Here is a 19,902-nt window from a genome sequence, read left to right as displayed (position 1 = left end):
GCAGCATGTAATAATAAAGCTTCTTTCACACCAACGATCAACATAACAAGGAATTAAGTGACAATGCATACAAAAACAGAAATATGACTCGTCAGCTTGTGCATGACACAGTTCTAGTTAGAAAACAGTTATGTACAACAGATGCCATGTCTCTACAGGAAAAAGGTCACCAGAATGAGCTCGTTTATGCTAATAGAGGGAATCTACATGCAGCATGCACACAACATGAAAACATTTCCATGTTATGATAAAACTGTGTAAGTAGATCATTCTGCATTAAAAAGCTCCCATTCTAAACATACTAATATGACAAAAAACATACACATTGCTTTATAATACAGTGGTTATCCATGCCCCATTTCTGAATTTTGCTTGTTGATCTTTTCTTCAAGATGAATCCAAGTTTTTATCATTTTTAAGAAAATATACTCAAAGCCTATTGCAAAACATTGCTATGTTTGAGAATTTCTGATTATTATTGAATGCATTTTACTAAATTCTCTGTTCATTCTTTTGAACAAAAATCAAAAGATTTCAGTGCTGCTATGATATTCCCAAATCATTTTCTGGCCTTACAAATAGGAGACTGCTAGTATTCAGCATAATGCATGAACAGAGTCAGCAAGGTATAATCTAGTGGGACAAGGTTTGTTTTTTAATTTCAATCAAATAAAATCTATTGAAAGGTCTTGTTTGTCAGTGTCCTACTTCTTTCTATCCTTAGCGTAACAGGTCAGAGTGAATGTAGTAAAAACATGTTATTAATTTAAAAACATGTTATTAATTCTAGGGATAACTGCTCATTTAATTAATACTTTGAGATGTCATGAACTGCCTGGTCGCATCTTTATGATAGAAACAATGTAACTATAACATGCTGAAAATAGACTACTGCAATAACATTTTGGTAAGTCATACTCACACTCACTCAGTACTACACAGAAATTAAAGTAAAAATAAGAAATGAGACAAAATGTCTTGATGGATATGCTTAAGTGAAAAAGTAAACTTCTGGAGAACTCTAAGGAGAAGACAGTGATCGAGCTAAAGCAGAAAAAGTGGGAAAAGCACTATCTTCAAAAAAAGAATCTCTAGGATGAATAAGTAGTAATAACTAAATACCCTCCTTTACTTCTTCCCCTTCTTCTCTCCCCCACCCCAAGACATCTAAGCAAAAGTTAGTGACAATAAGTCTGGTCAATATTTCTAAGTACCTCATATTTTATTGCACTTTAAAAGCAAGATAGCAACAGCATAACTGCAGATACAAAGACAGAAGAAGTTTATGACAGAGAAATGTAGAATAAGTAGAACGACTGAGAACTTAACAGGCAAGAAAAACATTGCACTGTTATTGCAAAGTATATTACAGGAAAACAATATTTTTAAAGATACAGAGACTACAGTGTTATATTAAGTTCTGGTCTACGAGGAAACTCAGCTATTATATCAAGCCACATATTACTACAGATATTTAAACAGCACGCAGTTTATTTATTCAAGCAGCCAGAAGCCAACTCACATTCCACAAATCAAAACTGAAGATCATTCATACTAATTGAGCACCACTACAGAATGTAAATTTTACTGTTCTTTATACCTAGAGATGGCAAAATTAAATGCATAATACCTGTTGACAATCAGCCACAGAAGTAAAGTGATTAGTGGAAGCCTGTCTTTTCCATACAGCAAGTCTCAGTTTCTGTTCCAGAACCCAGTTACTTTTGAAGTTCGTTTATGTGAAAACCTGTATCACTTTTTGTATAGCACCACAGACACCAAATGCTCAGCACAAGCAAGCATCCTCCGGCAAGTTCAGCACCGGTAACTTGAACTGTTTATCCCTGTAGTGAGCAGTACTAGGTGTAACAATTCATTCATGATCATGATTTTGTGGCTAAATGGAATTCAAACAGCAAGTACCTAAGGATTTTGATGGTGAGGCAGTATGTTTGGTAAGGGCTGGTGGGAGGCAGTCATTAAAACCAAAAAAGTTTCACCATAAATTTCACTATTAATGGATGAGAAGTTTGACAGAATTTGCACAAGTAGGACATCCTAAAACACACGTAGATTTTGAAATGGTATTTTGAAACTGTATACTAAAAAAAGGAAATTGGACATGAGAAGAAAAGAAAATGATTGCTAGAGGAAGTTGTGGGAAAGGAATTACCATGCCAAGAACAACCTGGATATCCAGATATGAATAGGTACACAGAAGTACAAGCAAAGCAAAGACTGAAATGGCTAACGGTTTATTTGATTTCTAAAGGTACTTATTTTTTAAAAATAATTTTGCATTAGAAAAAGGTATATTAGGCATGAGTTTGCATTATTTCACTGTATACATTAGAAAACAAACTCAGAGAGAAAATAAGAAATAAATGGAGAAAAATAATCTAGTAGTAACATACAATAGCAGGTGGACATCCGTCTCCAAGGCGGGGTGGGGGGGAGGCAGAAGCAGGATGTATTTTCTGTTTTAGGTGGCAAAATACAATTCATTTCACACTGAAACAAACTATGCAATACTGTGGGCAGGAATATATTTAGATTAAACTGGAAAGTTCAAGAAATTCAAGTACTTTAGTATTCTGTTCCCCTGCCTTCCTAAAGTAGAGGACACAATGCAACATGGTTCCTCACAGCATCCATAAACCATGCTGGCTGGCTGCCAGGGAGGATGGGGAGCATAGACAGGAGGTGGAGGGGAATAGTTAGAGCATCCACCTCCACGTCTTCCGCTCCCTCCTAGTGAAACACAGAGGCTCTGCAGAAAGCAGTGCCCAGGCTTGGAGAGGGAAACGGAGGCGTGCTGTCCAAGGTAATGTACAGCAAGCTACAAAACAAATAACCTGAAAATGTATTAGTATGGATACCTATTAAGTTTAATATTGCATGGTAGTACAGGTGTTTAGAGTCAGTGCCTATTTGTGTATCACCCAGCACTGTTGTAAATGCAAAGCTGGTGACTGCCGAGGAAAGGCAATTTTTGTTTGTAGCTATGCAAATCAAACAGTAAGCAGATTGGGAGCAATACCACACAAGTTTGTTGTCTGAGACTCTAGAAGCATAATACAAAACGTAAGGACCACTAAACTGGAAAGGATTCTCATTAAATGGGGAATGAGTTAAGGACCAGTCCAAAGCCTGTTTACATCAGCTTTACTCTCAGTATGGAAGACAAAGAACAAACAGAATAGCAGTTCTGAGATGTGAAACCTATAATATCAGCACAAGGCAAACACAGAAAAGACATTGTAGAAATCACGTCAGCTCTTAGGTATTTCTACTCCGTGCAGAATAATATTAAGTACAAATTTTTTTCATCCAAAGACTGATAAAGATTGACAAAGCGGTGCCGAGTCGGACTTCTTTTGGTGACAGAAATAGAGAACTGTACTGTGATTGTTTAATTCTGCTTTTGAGACACAGTTTACTGAAAACTCATTAGCAATGGCACATGCTGCAGAGTGTTTGTGTGATGCCTGCGTGATACTTTGGACTACCTATTTAGCTAGCAGCCATAACCAGAGTTGTATTGCTTAACATGATCTTCTAACAGTCGCAATGCTAGTTTACTGTATCTATTCATCTTCCGGTCCGTTTTAGTAACCTGATCAACATGGAAGAAACTATTCCTTGATCTCTCAATAAAATAAGGCTTTGCAAACAAAGGAAGGTGAAGGAGATTAAATTGTCATTGATTATTTAAGACACAGTAATCATTTATTATTTAGCAGTCTCCCACATCAATCTGTTGCGCACATGGCTCTTTCTGCAAGACTTCCAACGTGTTTTAAATGATTCTCAGTACACATATTGGAAAACAGAATAAATTTAGGACTATCACAAGGTGGAGACCCCTTGACATTCTGCAGTAGAAAGCAATTAGCTTTCTAAGAAACCTGGATTGCTTTCTAATGTCTTCCCTTGCATACACACAGCAGCTGGCTTGATATTTTACTTTCAGTTTAGTCAAGTAGCAAAGTGGTCATGTTAATCACTTAAGCAAACTGCAGCATTTCTCATCATGGAAGACCTTTTTCCTCCTTATCAAAACTTATTTTAAACTTTATGTTTTAATTCCATAATTAAGTTTCATATTAGATCGTTTTAATACAGACAAGAGATTAAGCAGTGTGCTTTCCAGTTCAGTTTTTTTATGAGAAACATTATCTTTACTGCTACAGACTTTAGCTTCCACTTGCTTGCTAATATGGTACTCTAAAGCAATTTCAGTTGAAAAATCTCAGTGTGCTGCATGGGAGAAAACAGAGAAATCTATCAGAACTATTACCCAATAATTTACAGATACTGCAGGAGATTGCATGATCCAAACTTTGCTGATCACCTTGACAGCCAGAATCTGACTGTAATTATGTTATATCCGCTAACATAAAATACACTATATTAACTTCCATTCTGGTAACCTCTCAAATACTTACCCAAAACACTCAGTCAACACCGTTTAAACTTTTTCAGAGCAGCTCCACAGAGACAAGAACATTTCTTTGCTTAGAAACATTGCCCTTCTTCCTTCTTCACCCATTCCTTCCTGAATATAGACTAGCCTCTAGCCTTTTTTCATTACTGTACACCCTATGGATGAAAGGATTCATTCCTACTCTGAGTCAGTCAGAACTTCCATTTACTTTTGACAACGCATCTAAATGAACTCCAAGGCTAAAGAATAGTCTCTCAACTACTGGAGACATTGTCCAGAAGTCAAACAAAACAGAGCATTGCTTTCTTCTGGAGGCTAACCTGTCTCAGTTTTTTTTGCACTGCAAAATAGGCAACTATTAAGTTTATACAGTGAAACAAAAGAATATGAAAGAATATAAAACAAACTATTCACAGAAGCACTAACTTAAGGATTTCTGAAAGACTACATTCTGAAGTGTATATCAATATTTGTACAACGTTGATGAAATAATGCAACGCAAATTCCTGATAACACTTTTATCCGACTATTGTTAGCTTCTAAAGTTGCATTAAGGAGAAATAAAACAGGTGACTACTTTTGTTTGGTTTTTTTGGAATTACAGCAGCAAATCTGTAGTGATGATGGAATGAATGAACTTAAATTTTCTGCTTACCTTTAAACTAGATATCTTAAGTATTCAATGTATGCTATTCTCAAAATGTGTGGCTAATGGGGTGAAAATTGTATCTTGCATTCTCTGATCTGTTTTGTGTTTTTCTATTTAATCTAATTTCACATTAGCACAATATTCTTGTAGTTATACACACTTACGCATATCCTGAATAAAATGATGTACAGATACTACTTGCCAGGGTTACAACTTGCTCTTTGAAATCTCACGTAAAAGCAAAGAACACAAATGTAATTGCCACTTGGTTTCAGCAGAAACACAGTTGAACCTATCATCACCTGTAATAGCTATCCTTTGAAGAAAAGCTGCATAACCTAATAAATAGGTGACCAAAAGTTTTTAACAATATTGCGAAAAGTGTTAATACTATTTATTTGCATATTCTTCTTCACTGAATTCCCTTCATGATGATCACAGTAAGCATGTCTTATTCCTGTAGATCAGTTCAACTTTCTCTGTGATCAATTCCTTGTAATGCAATTTTCACAAGTACTCTGTACAAGATAAATACAGGTGGATGTGTTGTTCCATACAAAAACATTCCACATTTCCTTTTGTTCTTGCATTACATCACCCTATGTAAGAAAATATATGGTTGCAACCATGACATGGTAGAGGCATTTTAACAGGGAAGGTTGAAAAATGTGTTCCACTAATGTTGAAGAGAATGCTGCTAAAGAAAAGGATTTTTTAAAATTATTGCTATTATTATCTTTAATACTCAGACCTCAGCCAGAAAACTGTATCTGTTTGGGGGAAGGGGGTCTAATTTATTGCAGAATCAGCAATCATCTACTTTACTGACAGAAGACCTCCCCCCAAAAACTGCAAGGGAACACAGACTGGAAAAAGGAAAAAAAAAAATCCGTTAACAGCATGGATCTCTGCAGCATGAGATAACACATATTTGATTTGGGAGAGAACAACCAAATACATAAATCACATCTGTTTAAAAACAAACAAACAAACCCTCCCCAGCAACCCTACAAATTGCTTATTCTCATTTTTAGTAAAGACTTCTATTTAACATCTGAGATGTAATAAAGTAGCTGTTAAGGATAATTAGTCCCAGAAGAAAGGGATATAGCATTGCAACATACAAAAATGTTTTCAAGTATTTTTGAATATTATGGGGTTTTCACCATTAATATATACACCTCACAGTTTCAGTAAATTCCAACAGACATTATTTCACAGACACAGTAGAACATCAGGGTTCATATCTGGCAATCCACTAACAAGAAATTAGTGCAGATAAGTCTGTACTTTACTCAGTGTACCTATTTGCCCTAAATAAAAAATACTCAAAAAAAAAAACAACCCACAAGTATTAAGTAATACCTATAAAAATAATAATTATAACTACATTTTTGTCCAAAGTATTTTACTTTTTAAAAAAAAGTTAGTACTCCTGGCTTGAATCAGCTTAAAAGACAGTCTGGAAAAACACCAAAGTGTAGTTTGCTTCAAGAACTTTTCAGATTAAAACATGAAATTTTTATGTTTCTATCTTCAGAAGACTACCTGAAGACTCAGAAAACAAAACTTTAATGCTCCACTAAAACATACTGAAAGGAAGGTTTCAAAACCTGCTTTAATTCCAGTGTTCTTTTTATAAACTTGAAGCAGCATGTTGATATACACCAACACAGAACCACAGCCTTATTTTGGAGAACTGTCTTTGGTAAGTATTGTTAGATTTTGCTCGAATCACAGAACAGAACTGTGCCAAATATTCCACATTGTGGCATTCTTAATCAACAGCTTATTCAGGAAGGCTCATATAAACAAGCGACTCTCTTACACATATTCAACCAATGTCCCACAGACAGAATACTTTCATTTTTAAAAAATGTGGAAAAAAATATATTTCTACAGCTAAGGAATATTCCTTGACAATGTTCTTGCATGAGGATACATACTATCAATTCACCTTCCAGCAGAAATTCTGACAGATGCTCTTCAGGAAACAGAATTTTAACATCACTTGGCAAAATTGTATTTATTCCATTATCTTCCAAAAGTCAAATATTGTTTGGACAGCATATGGCAATTATAAACATAATAACCTCATTAAATTGTCAATAAGTGTGTAAATGAATACTGAAGAAAAATCACAATCCACTAATACATATCCCTCCACATTCACTTATGCTAATTCTCAGCTCTTTGTAAAACATAAAATGAATAGGGCATTGGAATGCTGGCAGGTAGTTGTAATTATCTTCTCATGTTTCAGAAGGTATTTTAGAAACATTTAAGAGCAAAGGATGAGTGGTGTTCCTGTAAATCCCACTAAATCAATGCATGGACACAACAGCAGCAGAGGCAAACAAGCTGACAGAAGCCTGAACACCCACAAAGATGATAAAAAGTACTGTTCGATACAGCTACTTACATCGTGGCCTACGAGTTCTGTCTGCGTGGATTTATCTGCTTGGGAAGCAAGAGCCTTCTGAAAGCACTGAGCCTTTTCCTGTAAACCAAAATAACATATCATAGGTAAGTCATGTTTTTTCACTGGGCTTTGCAGCTACAAATATCCAGGTAAGTTCAAAACTCATGCATGGCCAGCTGTTCAGAAATAGATTTATTATGGCATTATTCTCACTGGGAGGTTGATTTCCTTACTGTTAGTTCCTTTTATCAACTTATCTTTCTCTTAAACAGACAGCGGACTCGGAAAGTCCGACTACGCAGTAGAGCTGGGCCCACAAGAAGGATGTCACTGAAGTGTGACATCAAGCAATCTTCTTCCAGAGCACATACAGGTACAAAGCACCGAGCAGTAGCAGTGACTCTTGCAAACACCAGCACCATTCGAACAGCAAAGAAACCATTTTTTTGAGAAACAGTAAGGAACATGAAAACTCCACCGCAGATCACAACTCTGAGATGACTTCCCCCTTGCCTGATGCAAACATGTTAGCAAAGCCTAAATATTCTTGGGTATTGTACTGATTTCTGCTTTTCCCACCCTTGTCCCTCTGTACCTCCATCATTTTTGGAAGTGTGGCATGAAATCTCTCGAACAGGCTTGAGCAAAGAAATCTGGCTGCTTTGACAAAAAAAAGCATTTCCATATTTCATTTGAAACTCATCACTAAGTAGAAATGTTGATCCTCATCAAGCCGTTACATATACTATATTAGTTTCCAAGAGAAAGTATATGATGAAACAACTGTAAATATGCAGGCTAAAGCAGGAAAAGGCATACAGGAGGGGAAGGTTGCATGAACAGAGAACACAAAGTCCTTTATTGCACTGATTTATGTTTTCCTATCTACCGATTCAGTTTTACTTTTCAGCTATAGCCATACAAAATACTTATCTTTGACTCAAATTTCTCAAGACCTACAAAGATATGTTTTAATGTTACTGACAGGTATGTATTAGAGTAAAACAGAATTTGTGTAAATTGAATGTCAAGTTAATTGAATCTCAAGTTGAATGAATCTCAGTTTTTACTGAAAGACATAGAAATGTTATTACTTTCAGCTATTGTCTGAGTTGTGTTTTCCTTCGTAGGTATCTCTTCTACATATTTTAAAAATCAAATGTTATTCATTTCAAGGCAAGATGCACATCACCACGTTAAGTAAATTTTGGCCAAAAGCATGTAAACAGCAGGAAGAAGACAACACCTAAATGACCCTATCTCCAGTATTTCAACTCTTCAAATACTGGGGCAGGACAGGGAGGAAAGGGGGGCACAGCGAGCACAATTCAGACCGATCACTTCACTGGTATGAGACAACTGCGCCCAAACTTGCTGATGTAACTACTGAGTTAAAACTGAATTCATAGCAAAGGTAATCTCATTTCCGACAGAAAAGCTTCATCTTCTTGAGGTTTGAATTTACTAGTCCACTGCCCACAGCATTTTTATGTGTTTAGAAAACAGACATTGTTATATATCCACCATCTTATTTAGACAATAACATTTTACTGCTCAGAAGATCCATGAATTTTCTAGTTACAAACCCAGACATTCACAGAGACTGAATGTTCAAGTAACATTATGATTGGACCAAAACCAGTAATAAATTGTGTATCTGATCAAATTTAACGTTTGCATACTTTCTCTGTGGATTCACAAGTACATATTTTGAAATAACCGGGGAAAAAAACCCAGAAGAACCCAAAACCTTCACTAAGGCAACCAATTAACTGGGAAAGCTAGGAAGGTTGGAATAATTAAATCCATTTCTTTCTGTGAGCTGCTCATTTAACTGCATATATGCAGTGAGATCCATTTTTAACACATCCAACTTCTGACTCTACGTTATAATCTTTGCCAGAAGCAGAAGTTAGACGTCCATGTTGACAACTAGTATCTTCTCTTTACTCTACAAAAAGAGTACTTTCAATTGTGTTGATGCAAAACATCCTACATAATAGGAATTAATTATTTTCAAAATTATTAAATATAATAAGAAGACAGTGTATTTTATCTTATTTGCAGTGATGCAGCGGAAGTCTGCAAAAAGTTTAAAATCGCAGACATAAATATTTTCTGTGCAGTAATGTAGACAACTTACGGTTTGTCACAAAACAGCATCCTACTGGAAGAGGCTACTTACACTTAATACTCATTCAACTTCATCTCAGTTATGTTTCCCTAACTTGCACTACTTTATTTCTAGAATTCTAGTTGCCAAAGTAAAGTAGGTGTTCCTAAAGACATACCTTTGTTTATTAAATAATTTTAGTAACATTAAAGGTATTAGATATCAAAAAACAGTGTAAAATGTTCTTTCCAATATAAAACCACTTCTTAAAATGATAAGTTGATACTTTAAATATAATTTCATGCTGCATTGACTACATCAATAGACAGACTTTATAATGAACTAATGTGACAAAATGCTGGAAAAAAATTTTTACACTGTAATGTGAATTTTAGATCTATAAAGTATAGCATACTATACAAAGCAAGCTAAATGCAAAACTTCAGTGTAACTGTTTCTGTAAAAGTGTAGCAGATCTTCACACAAAAATACATATTAATCCTACTCTACACCAAAAAAAAAGTATAAAATGACACTTTATTTTACTACATAGTAAACAATTATAAATATTTGGCAACATTTGCTAGATATTTAAAACACTGGCTGCTTTTGGCCATAGATTTACTGTTGCTATTCACGTACAGCACAGCATTTGAGACACAGATCCCAGCTCCCAGGTACAACCAAAAACCCTCTGCAGGGAGGTCGTGTTCCCCAACAAAGAAAGACTGCTTGCAGGAGATTTGCCCCTTTGCTCAAATACTTTCTTTTCAAAACTTTACTGAGAATGGTCATTTTAAAAGAATTGATGTCCAGGTATCAATTAATTTTGCTTTTGCAAATGTGTTACCTAGTATGCTGCTTGATATGTCTGAGTCCGCATAGTTAATTTGGTCTTTGGCATTGGAACACACAACAACCCAGCAGCGCTGCTACGAGTGCGACAGCCTGTGGCACTAAGCAAGAGGCAGTCTTAAAAGGAAGGCAATCCTTTTCATTTACTTTTTATTAAGCTAACTAATACAAATGGGAAAGACTGACAAACTTCCAGGTGCCCAGGTACTGGAAAAGGACTTCTGGAACTCAATACCTGTCCCTTTTTCTCAATCATAGCAAATCAGGCAAATAAAAAAATCTTTACAAGCCAAGTAGCATGCTTTAACATTAATTCATAACAAAGAAATAAGTTACCTGGACATATATTCCCATAGCAGCCTTCAACTGCCATCACATCATTACTCCTAGAGACAGTTACTATTATAAAGTAACATTTTATAGCAATTTTTCAAGTTCTGAAACTTACTTGAGACCTTCCTGCCAAATTAAAACACCAAAGTTATCTTCTTTCAGAGGCTTTCAAGGGAAATTGAATAATTAGTGACTTTTTCCATACGCGACCCCGTCTTCATACCACTAACTGCATACGCTGCACCCTATCACCTTCTCCCCAACTACCAAAAAGCTTCCAAAAGCTTTTTCATAAGTCTATGTTGAAATGTAAGGACTTTGAGAAAGCCAAAACACAGTATAAGGTGCTTTCTTAACGCCCCCATTTTTCTTTTGAGATATTTCATACAATCACAGAAGGTTAAGTTGTCCCATCCTCCTGCTTTCTGCCCTTTCACCGCATGTATCTGAGAGGAGTCGGCTCCACCTTCTCTATATTAGGTAGTAAAAAGACTACAAAAGGATCCTTCCTTATCCTTCTTTTCAGGGTGACAAAACAGGTGCCTTTGCCTCTCTAAAGACCAAGAAGGGACCGAATAATTTATTTTTTAATTATTTTTAGACTTTTAGGATCAGACAAAGTAATTCTAGGTGACTTTTTAAGACAGAGCATAAATGAACATTTTTTCTTACCGTTCTGTGTGTTGTTATTCCCTCTTATTAAAATAAATAGCATTAAGTGTACACTTGCAAGGTGACAGGGATAAGAGCATGAAAAATTCTCAATCCCTGGGTTCATCCTAATTAGTGAAAAAGCAAGAAGAGCTGTTGGCGATTTTTAAGTCAGATACTCATAGCAACATTGCCAGCAACATTCATCGCAACCCCTCCCTCTCACATACGTGTGTGTGTGTGTGAGTGTGTTGGGGGGACAGAGAGAGAAAAACTATGTGGAAGGACATTTTCTCCATCATTTGCAGTTGCTTAAATTACTGAGATTACTAACTGAAGTATTTCAAGAGCCTTAGTGAAAAGCATTAGACCATGATCAATAAAGCTATTCCTTCACATGAGAATAAGTTCACATGTAGTTTATATCTCAAACTACCTCTGGTACAAGAGTGTCATTGTTTATATACTTATTATTTTATTACTATGTTTGTAATAAGTCACCGAGAGGTGCTGAAATAGGAAGATAACAGGCATCAGCTGATCACATGCATGTAAAAACATTACAGATAAAATAGATAAGTGAAATATAAGACAAAAGACTACGTGAAAAATGGGCTTAGTCTTCACCACTGAAAGACAGCTATTAGACAAAAAGTAAAGTCAGTTACTACCAGACTACTTATATTTAGGAAGTCAGTATAGGTTAATACATCTTGAAACATATGTTTGGTTTTTTGTAACATTCCTTCTCTGAACAGAAAAGCATTAAAACGATTTTCATAGCTTTGACTGTGAACAGGTCAAAGTTGGTTTTTGTGACCGTTCTCTTACCCAATTCCCTATCACTGACAGCATGGTCACCACTTGTGGTGTTTTGTTTAATTGCAAATTCCAAAAAGAAAAAGCTTGAAAATTACCTTATATGGTCATACTAAATCAAACAGCAGAACTTACCATTCCAGCTGTATTGCAGGGATCAGAAGTCTGTTAGCCAGTACAGCTGTGGCTTTCGTCACTAAGGAATCTATTTTTTATAGCTAATAACATATTAAAGATTTTTTTTCCTAAGAGCTGTTTCACCTTTATCCTTAGATTAAAAAAAAATCTCACAACTCAACTTTTTGCCTTCAAATCTCTTTATATTCAAACAACTCAACCTCTCTCTTCTAGAGTCTGTACAGATTATTGTACGACTATATGAAGACAAATCTGTTTTATTTGGGTTTTCTCTCAGCATACATCCAAAACAGCCTATGATTGTCAGCATCAGCACTGCAGTCAGATTTACAGTTTACATGCAATCGTTTCCCTTGCTTCAGGCATTTACCCCACTGCAAACAACAACTTATGTTTGCCACAGAACTGGGGGAGAAAAGCTTTTCTTCGGAAGACTTACAAAAATGCAAAGTCTTTTAATTCTAATGTGCTTTGGGATTAAACTTAATCGACAGCAGCAGTTAGGCAGTGAGAGCAAAGGGATAACAGCACAAAAACCTGCTCTCCAACATCTATTCTATCTAATTTGCAGGCTCAATAAGCTACAGAATTGACTATATGACAGCTATTTCCACAGAAATTGAGTCCCTGTTGGTCTGAGTCTCAGTTTGGGATGAAAACATAACATATACAGCATAGCTCTAGTGATCAGCTGTGGTACAGCTGAATCACATCACACTTGAAAATGCTTTGTGAAGCCCAGCCAAAAGCCCAGCTGTCTCTCCAGCACAGGCTAAGAAAGCAGCTACAGCATGGTTCAACACTCAACAGATAAACTACTAAGAACTAAGGTGCTAAAAAGCCACAATAAATTTAGAGGCATTACTCTGGAGTCACAGCAGCGAATGGGTGCGATCATCCACAAGGGCAGTAGCCCATCGTTCAGGAGGAAAACAAGGGAGAACTTGGTGGGAATGCACCCAAGTATGCACAAATAGAGGCTTCATTGAGGGTTTTAGTTCTGTCAAATCACTGTAAACGACAAAGACCAAAACAACACGCAATTTCAGTGAACGTTTCATAGTTTTCACACAGGACTCTTATACAAACCAAAAAAGTTTTTCAGTTATTACATAATAATTTTTTTGTAAAACACAAAGGCAAAGTCCCATGCATATGGTAACTACGGTATCTGGAATGAAAGATGACGTCCCTTCTGCCTGGATTTCTATCAGAACACAGTATCCAGGTGTGAATCAAGAAAGGCTAAGACAAGCCTGTCTCCAAGCAGTTTGCAATACTTCAATAATTAGTTACTGCCAAGTCTGAATACATTTAATGAAAAAAAAACCCAACTTCTAAAAGTGTGATCACTTCATAATAGCTTTTTGAAGATGAACAATATTTAGTAAGATTTCAAATCTTAGTAGAATTACAAGCCCCACTATAGTCATGCCAGCTAGATTCACTTACAGTAATGCAAAGGTTTACTAGATCCTAGCCAGAGAGGGTTATTATGATCATTTTAAAAAAAGTTTTGAAATCCTTATAATTCTAAGTATTTTCTTAAACTTTCCATCCCCAAGCTTTGCTAGAGAAAACTTCTCTTCTGTTTTGCTGAGTGCTCTACAACCTTACCAATAAAAAGAAGACGCCAAGCTTTGAGAGCACAGGCTATCTAATCAGAAACAGAAAACACACAAAGAAGTGAGTCTCCTAGTCCACTGAGCTGATGAATGCCAGAGACAGGAAAAGAGCCTTAAAAATTTTATCTTCTGACTCCCATATTTGACTGGACCATGCTGTATCCTAAACATTACCACTACCACTTTTGTATGTATTGCAAGATTAAAACTAAATGCTTACAGGGACATGAGACCACCACAGAATTTCAGGATAAGGATTTTGCAAACATACCTGAGCTTTTAACTTTGTTTTTCAAAAGCATCTTTGGAAGATGCTTTAAGATATAGTATTAAACAGTGGCAGATATCTGTTTATGCTATATTAAAAAAATAACATCACATTTCTTGGATCAGGGGAATTTTTCTGAAAAACAAATGCATTTTGATTATTTCCTGGTTTATCTGTTGCATCAACAGAAAGTAAGAGACTCCATTTCCAGGTGGTATTACAATTTATAATTTATATTTTAAAGCAATACCTGGTTATTATTTATTACTATCATTCACTCATTCAGTAAAGCTGTATAGCGAGTAGTCATTTCTTTACTGATTATGTTTCCCATAATAAATCAATGCTACTTTAAGACATAAATTTATGTACACATGTCACAAAGTACAGAGGAACTTTTTCTAGTCTTCACATCTCTAAAATAAAAAAATTACAAATCACAAATTCATATATGGCCCAGACGTGGCCATACACGCTTTGAATAATGCAATACAATAAAAAATTTATATGGTCACAGTCTATGAATGATATGGCCATAAGAAGTGATGCCAATCTTAACATCCTCCCCACCACCACCTCCACCAACAAAACCCAAAACCTGAGAAAGTTATTGAAAGGGAAGAAAAAACAAGCAGTAGTGCAGTCATAAAAACCTTCAAGAGGCTGACACATCAAGCATAGTCATTCATGCGGAAATTATCTCTGCAAGTACAGTTTTGAACTTTTAATAAGCATTGTTGTTAGTCTTAATTTGTGTTATGGTTGCATCCAGATGTCCCAAAAGATATCCTAAGTCTTATACTAGCTCATCTAGCTAGTCTTATACTAGCTCTCTTTCAACCCATATGTCCTTAGATTATCACTGCTACACCACCGCTAGGACCACATAGACAAATACAATCCTGTCCCAAAATATAAGACACCCAACAGACAAGCCTAGGAGACAATATTATCCCAGTTCGATAATTCAGAAATTGTGATACAGGGACACTAAGTCTTACAGCAGCAAACACAAAAAAAGTTAGTGCTATTGACTTGATCTTCATACAGATATTTGAAGAAAAACAATCAACAGGTGATTTATTTTTCAAGGTCACACATGAAGCCACCTGCAGAGTTATGGAGTGCTGTACAGATCCACAGTCCAAGTCTTATGTCCTATGCACAAAAGCAGTCTTCCTCACACCGTTAAACTTCAAGGCATTCACTTTAGATATGAATTTCTGGGCTCAGTTATTGTCCCAGAGTCCACAACAGCGAACAGTATTTAATACAATTATGTGCGAGATTACTGCAAAGCAGGACTACACATTCAGGTTCAAAGATCCAACTTGCACACCTTCGATTCACAATATTTCAGCTTTTTTTCTAAATGGACATGACAGATACGGCAGTGAAATTTGTTTCAATTATAGCTCTCATTTACTTAACTGTACAGTATTAAATAGCCCCACTGAAGATGTGAAACTGATTACTATTCTTTTACACAGCAATTGTTAACCCATCAGCTGTAAAATACTTGATCATCAAGAATAACGTGGTTTTACCTCATTTAAGTTGTGCTTTTCCTAAGTTTACTAGCTGAAAATGGGGATGAGACATGTAAGGTGTTCAATTAAATTGCTTATAAACCGAGCAAACCAGCTTTCAGGTTTTTTAGAAACAACTGCAAATTAGAAAATTACTATCCTAAACCTTAAACAAGGATATAAACATATTTATTTCAAGTATTTGTATGGTGGGAGTAGCACACTACTTTTCTCATAGCATAGCGAGAATTAACTCTTCCAAGAGCCTAGATTAGGACAATATGGATTGAACAGATTATTCCTGCACTTCTACTTTCATTAAGATATACTGCCACAACATCGCCTCTCGTTGGTATGCTCATGATTCAGCTGGCAGAGTTGTGCTGACACACAACACAAAACTAACATGAATATGAACGCAAACCTATCAAGTTTGGTAAACAAAGAAAGCACGCAGTTTATAGCCTTGGGGTTTTTTCTTCCTTTATCACTTTTTAGAGCAGCCGTATTTATCACTTCCATGGCACACATGATTTTAAATGCTGCCAGGTTCTGTGTGGAGGGTACACTAACAGAATTTCACAGTCTGTTCCAAAACATCTGTTTTGGAAGGTTTTTTTTCTTTCCATAACTTCTTCCGTGTTTTTTTGGTGACTATCAGTATTCATTGAAGAAAAAATTCTGGTTAAACAAATACAATACAAAATAACAGCATTATGAAAATCCTGTAGCAATTACTAACAGATGATTCTGAAACACATTTAATATAAGGTTTTACTTAGGGAAGTTATTTTATTGACTTTTGAAAGTACCAAAGGCACTCGTTATCTTTTCGTTGTGTTTCTCTTCCCTACCATGTGAAATGCTAACGTTACGCACTTTGTCCTTTAGGTCGCTAAGTGGAGATGTTTAAGTGCATTGCCTGTCAAATGTTTCTGTTTGTTTGCGGCTTCCTTTCCCTCTGTGCACGCAGGGACATTCGTGGGATGTGATTAATGTGCCAGCCACCTTGCACATAGATTTAATGGCACGTGCATCAGGCAGAGTGCAGGAATCATTAACTCAGCACATTCTAAACTGCAACTGATGTTTATTGAAGGCTTCTGGCATTAATTAAACCTCACACAGCTAAGTGTTTACAATAATTTTACAGATGGCTGTCCTGAGGAACGAGATTCACGGTTGTGGCATTAGAAGTGTATACGACAAACACAACCAAAGGGTCATTTTCAAGTCGCCCCAGCAACAACTGCATGGGGCAGATTTTGATCATTTGTTGGTCAAATGAACTAAAAAAAAAAAAATCATATAAACCAAATAATTGCTGCCACCATGGAAATGAACAAAAACATGTACCAATCTTTGTGATAAATAAGGCTGCAGTTTTATTCACTCATATCAACAACGTATGATCCCTGTATCACTGCAAATATACCTAGCAATACTGAAAATAACCCACAGCTGCCATTCTTTGAGTTGTTCCCCCTGTGACATTATGCCAATAATTTAATAAATTAGTTGTACATTTTGGCAAGTATTTTGGATAGAACCATCGGTTTGGGTTTAGCACTGCCAGAACAGGACAACTATGTGACTTGCTTTTGTCCTGCACTCATACGCAGCCCATTAAGTGTGCATATTCATATGCACACGCTGAGTGATCACACTGCCTGCCCACCTATTTCTCAGTAATAATTTTTTATTACAGTGGTCAATACTAACTAGTCCAAGCAACAGAGTTAGGAAATTAAAGTTTCTGTAAGTTTCATGAAAATCACTGTCTGGACAGATGCGACGGACTTAAGCTGGCAAAGGGCTTCAGCATGAGCTTCAAGCTCAAAGTCAGCCGGATGGGCAGCTGGCAGACAGCTGCGCAGCGCCTTCAGCCCAGCCCAGCCACGCTGCGCAGCGCCTTCAGCCCAGGTAACACTTAGGAGCCGAGCAGGATGTTTAGGGACTGTATGGGAAAGTGGGGCATGGAGAATTACAGGGAAACTGAGAACTTCAATAAAAGCCTGAGGAGACATACACAGAATAGGATTTAGTGGTATTGCTCGTGAAAAAGCTTCGGTCACTACACCAGGCTCTCAGACGCACTGCAAAGACTTTCTCCTACGCAATTATTTACTTAAGCAAGGACCAAAAGGCACTTTTACCCTTTGTGAACCTGCTCTCAGGGGAAGCCACAGCATGGGTTTTGCCACTAGTTGACACTGGAAAGTTATTAAAGCAGATAACTTTTTACTGTGAATTTAGCTTCAATACTCATACCCTCCACTCTTACCCACTCAGCTCAACTGAGATACTGAAAATTAAATACGATTAAGTACATCATATCTAATTCAATAAGACAAAACCAACATGCTTTAATATGCATTATCATGATATTCCCAATACTTTTGCACATCTAACCAAGGCTCATGAGTAACGTTCAGCAGTTTTGTACTGCTTTGTCAAAGCAGAATAGTTTTGATCAGACAACAAAATTTGCTTTCACTTTTACAACACCAAAGCAATCCAAACCAGCCTTCGTATTTTTGATAATACTTGACAGACTACGACACAGTAACATTCCAGCACAAGATGGGAGAGAAGCGTATCAATCTCCTCTTCATTCAAACATTTCTTTAATTAATCCAGAAACTTTCCCAATGAAGGGAGTTTGACCTCATGAAAGCTGTGTGACTGTTACGAATTCTACAGCAAATCATTGGGATGCTGGAACTTAGTTGAGCATTTATAGCACTGACATTTTGACTTCAGTTGATGAAAGTAATGAAATATGTAGAAAAGTATTTTCATCACCGTATAGAAGTTGTACTTTTCTGAGCACCTGCAAAAGATACTGACAATTCTTATACTGTAGAAGGAAAGTAACCATTACATTCTAGTTTTTGATATGATGCATATGCACAAAGAAGCTATAGCACAAAGAATCTGAAATAAGTTTTTTCTTAGTATTTCTAGTAGCATTACGAGATCTTCAGGAAAGAGCATTAAAAAAGATGTCTCCTTTTTTCTCCCTTTTAAAAATACAATTTCTCACCATTTAAGGAAATGGTGACTAGACCTCGACTTCCCACTGACATATATCATAAGCAAAACATATTGCTATGGTCCCCAGATTACTGCTATAATGGAACCAAAAAGGCGACTTATGACCATAAGCAGCTGTCACATAAAACTGTTCGAAGAGGGGAAATAACAACCCAAACTATAATACATTCATAAAAGCATAAGAATTACGTTACACAAGTCTAAAGAGACACCCTGATACTATCTTATAGTTTTTCCGACAAAAGAGGAATAAATTCTAATTTTGCCTCAGAAAACAAGAAGCGAAAAAGAGATGAAGGTGAACCTATCGCACTTGAGAAACATTAGTAGTCAGTTTATAGCATAACATAAATTCAATCTACTGAATAAACCCTCTTTATTGGCTCATAATCAGCCTGTTGGTACACTACTGTTGATAAAATTGTTTTGCTAAAATTTTTACAAGTGTTCTTTAATGCTGCCCCAGTGCTGTCTCAGCTCATAATGTGTGCCTACTATCAAAAAAGGATTTGTTTGTAAACGCTGCTTTTAGATAAGCCAGCGCTGCTTAGGAAGATGCCTCATTTCTCAACACACACTACACGCTATAGTATCTTGTAAAGATGCAGTAGAAAAGACCTGAATCCTGTCTGTTGGTCAAAGACTAGGGACTCCCTCTGATCTGTGAGCCTAAACCAATAAAGGCACCTTTGAAACAAAAGCACTTTCAAACTAGGCATATTAAAAGATGCAATGAATGGCTGAAGTAGAAGATGGAGGTATAAAACTACAAACACTGTAAAATTGGATTGGACAAGTGAGCAGCAGAGATAGAATCATAGAATCACAGAATAGTTTGGGTGGGAAGGGACCTCTAAAGGTCATCCAGTCCAACCCCCCTGCCGTGGGCAGGGACATCTTCAACTAGATCAGGTTGCTCAGAGCCCCGTCCAACCTGACCTGGAATGTTTCCAGGGATGGGGCATCCACCACCTCTCTGGGCAACCTGTGCCAGTG

General features: G+C 36.5%; 1 protein-coding gene across 3 annotated transcripts in view; it reads right to left on the bottom strand.

The window, feature by feature from the left end:
* Positions 1 to 19,902, bottom strand: part of CCSER1 (coiled-coil serine rich protein 1) — a 687,005-nt gene that overhangs the window by 275,758 nt on the left and 391,345 nt on the right. For 2 of the 3 annotated variants that reach the window (XM_009273535.1, XM_019470564.1), the window contains exon 8: positions 7,519 to 7,596. In XM_009273535.1, coding sequence (XP_009271810.1) covers positions 7,519 to 7,596 — 78 coding nt within the window. Of the gene's footprint in view, positions 1 to 6,996; positions 6,999 to 7,518; positions 7,597 to 19,902 lie in introns of all 3 variants that reach the window. The other variant, XM_009273534.1, reaches the window with a different exon arrangement.

The sequence above is a fragment of the Aptenodytes forsteri genome, unplaced genomic scaffold (genome assembly GCF_000699145.1).
Source record: "Aptenodytes forsteri isolate BGI_AS27 unplaced genomic scaffold, ASM69914v1 Scaffold93, whole genome shotgun sequence".
NCBI classification, from domain to species: Eukaryota; Metazoa; Chordata; class Aves; order Sphenisciformes; family Spheniscidae; genus Aptenodytes; species Aptenodytes forsteri.
This window is presented reverse-complemented; position numbering and strand designations above follow the sequence as displayed.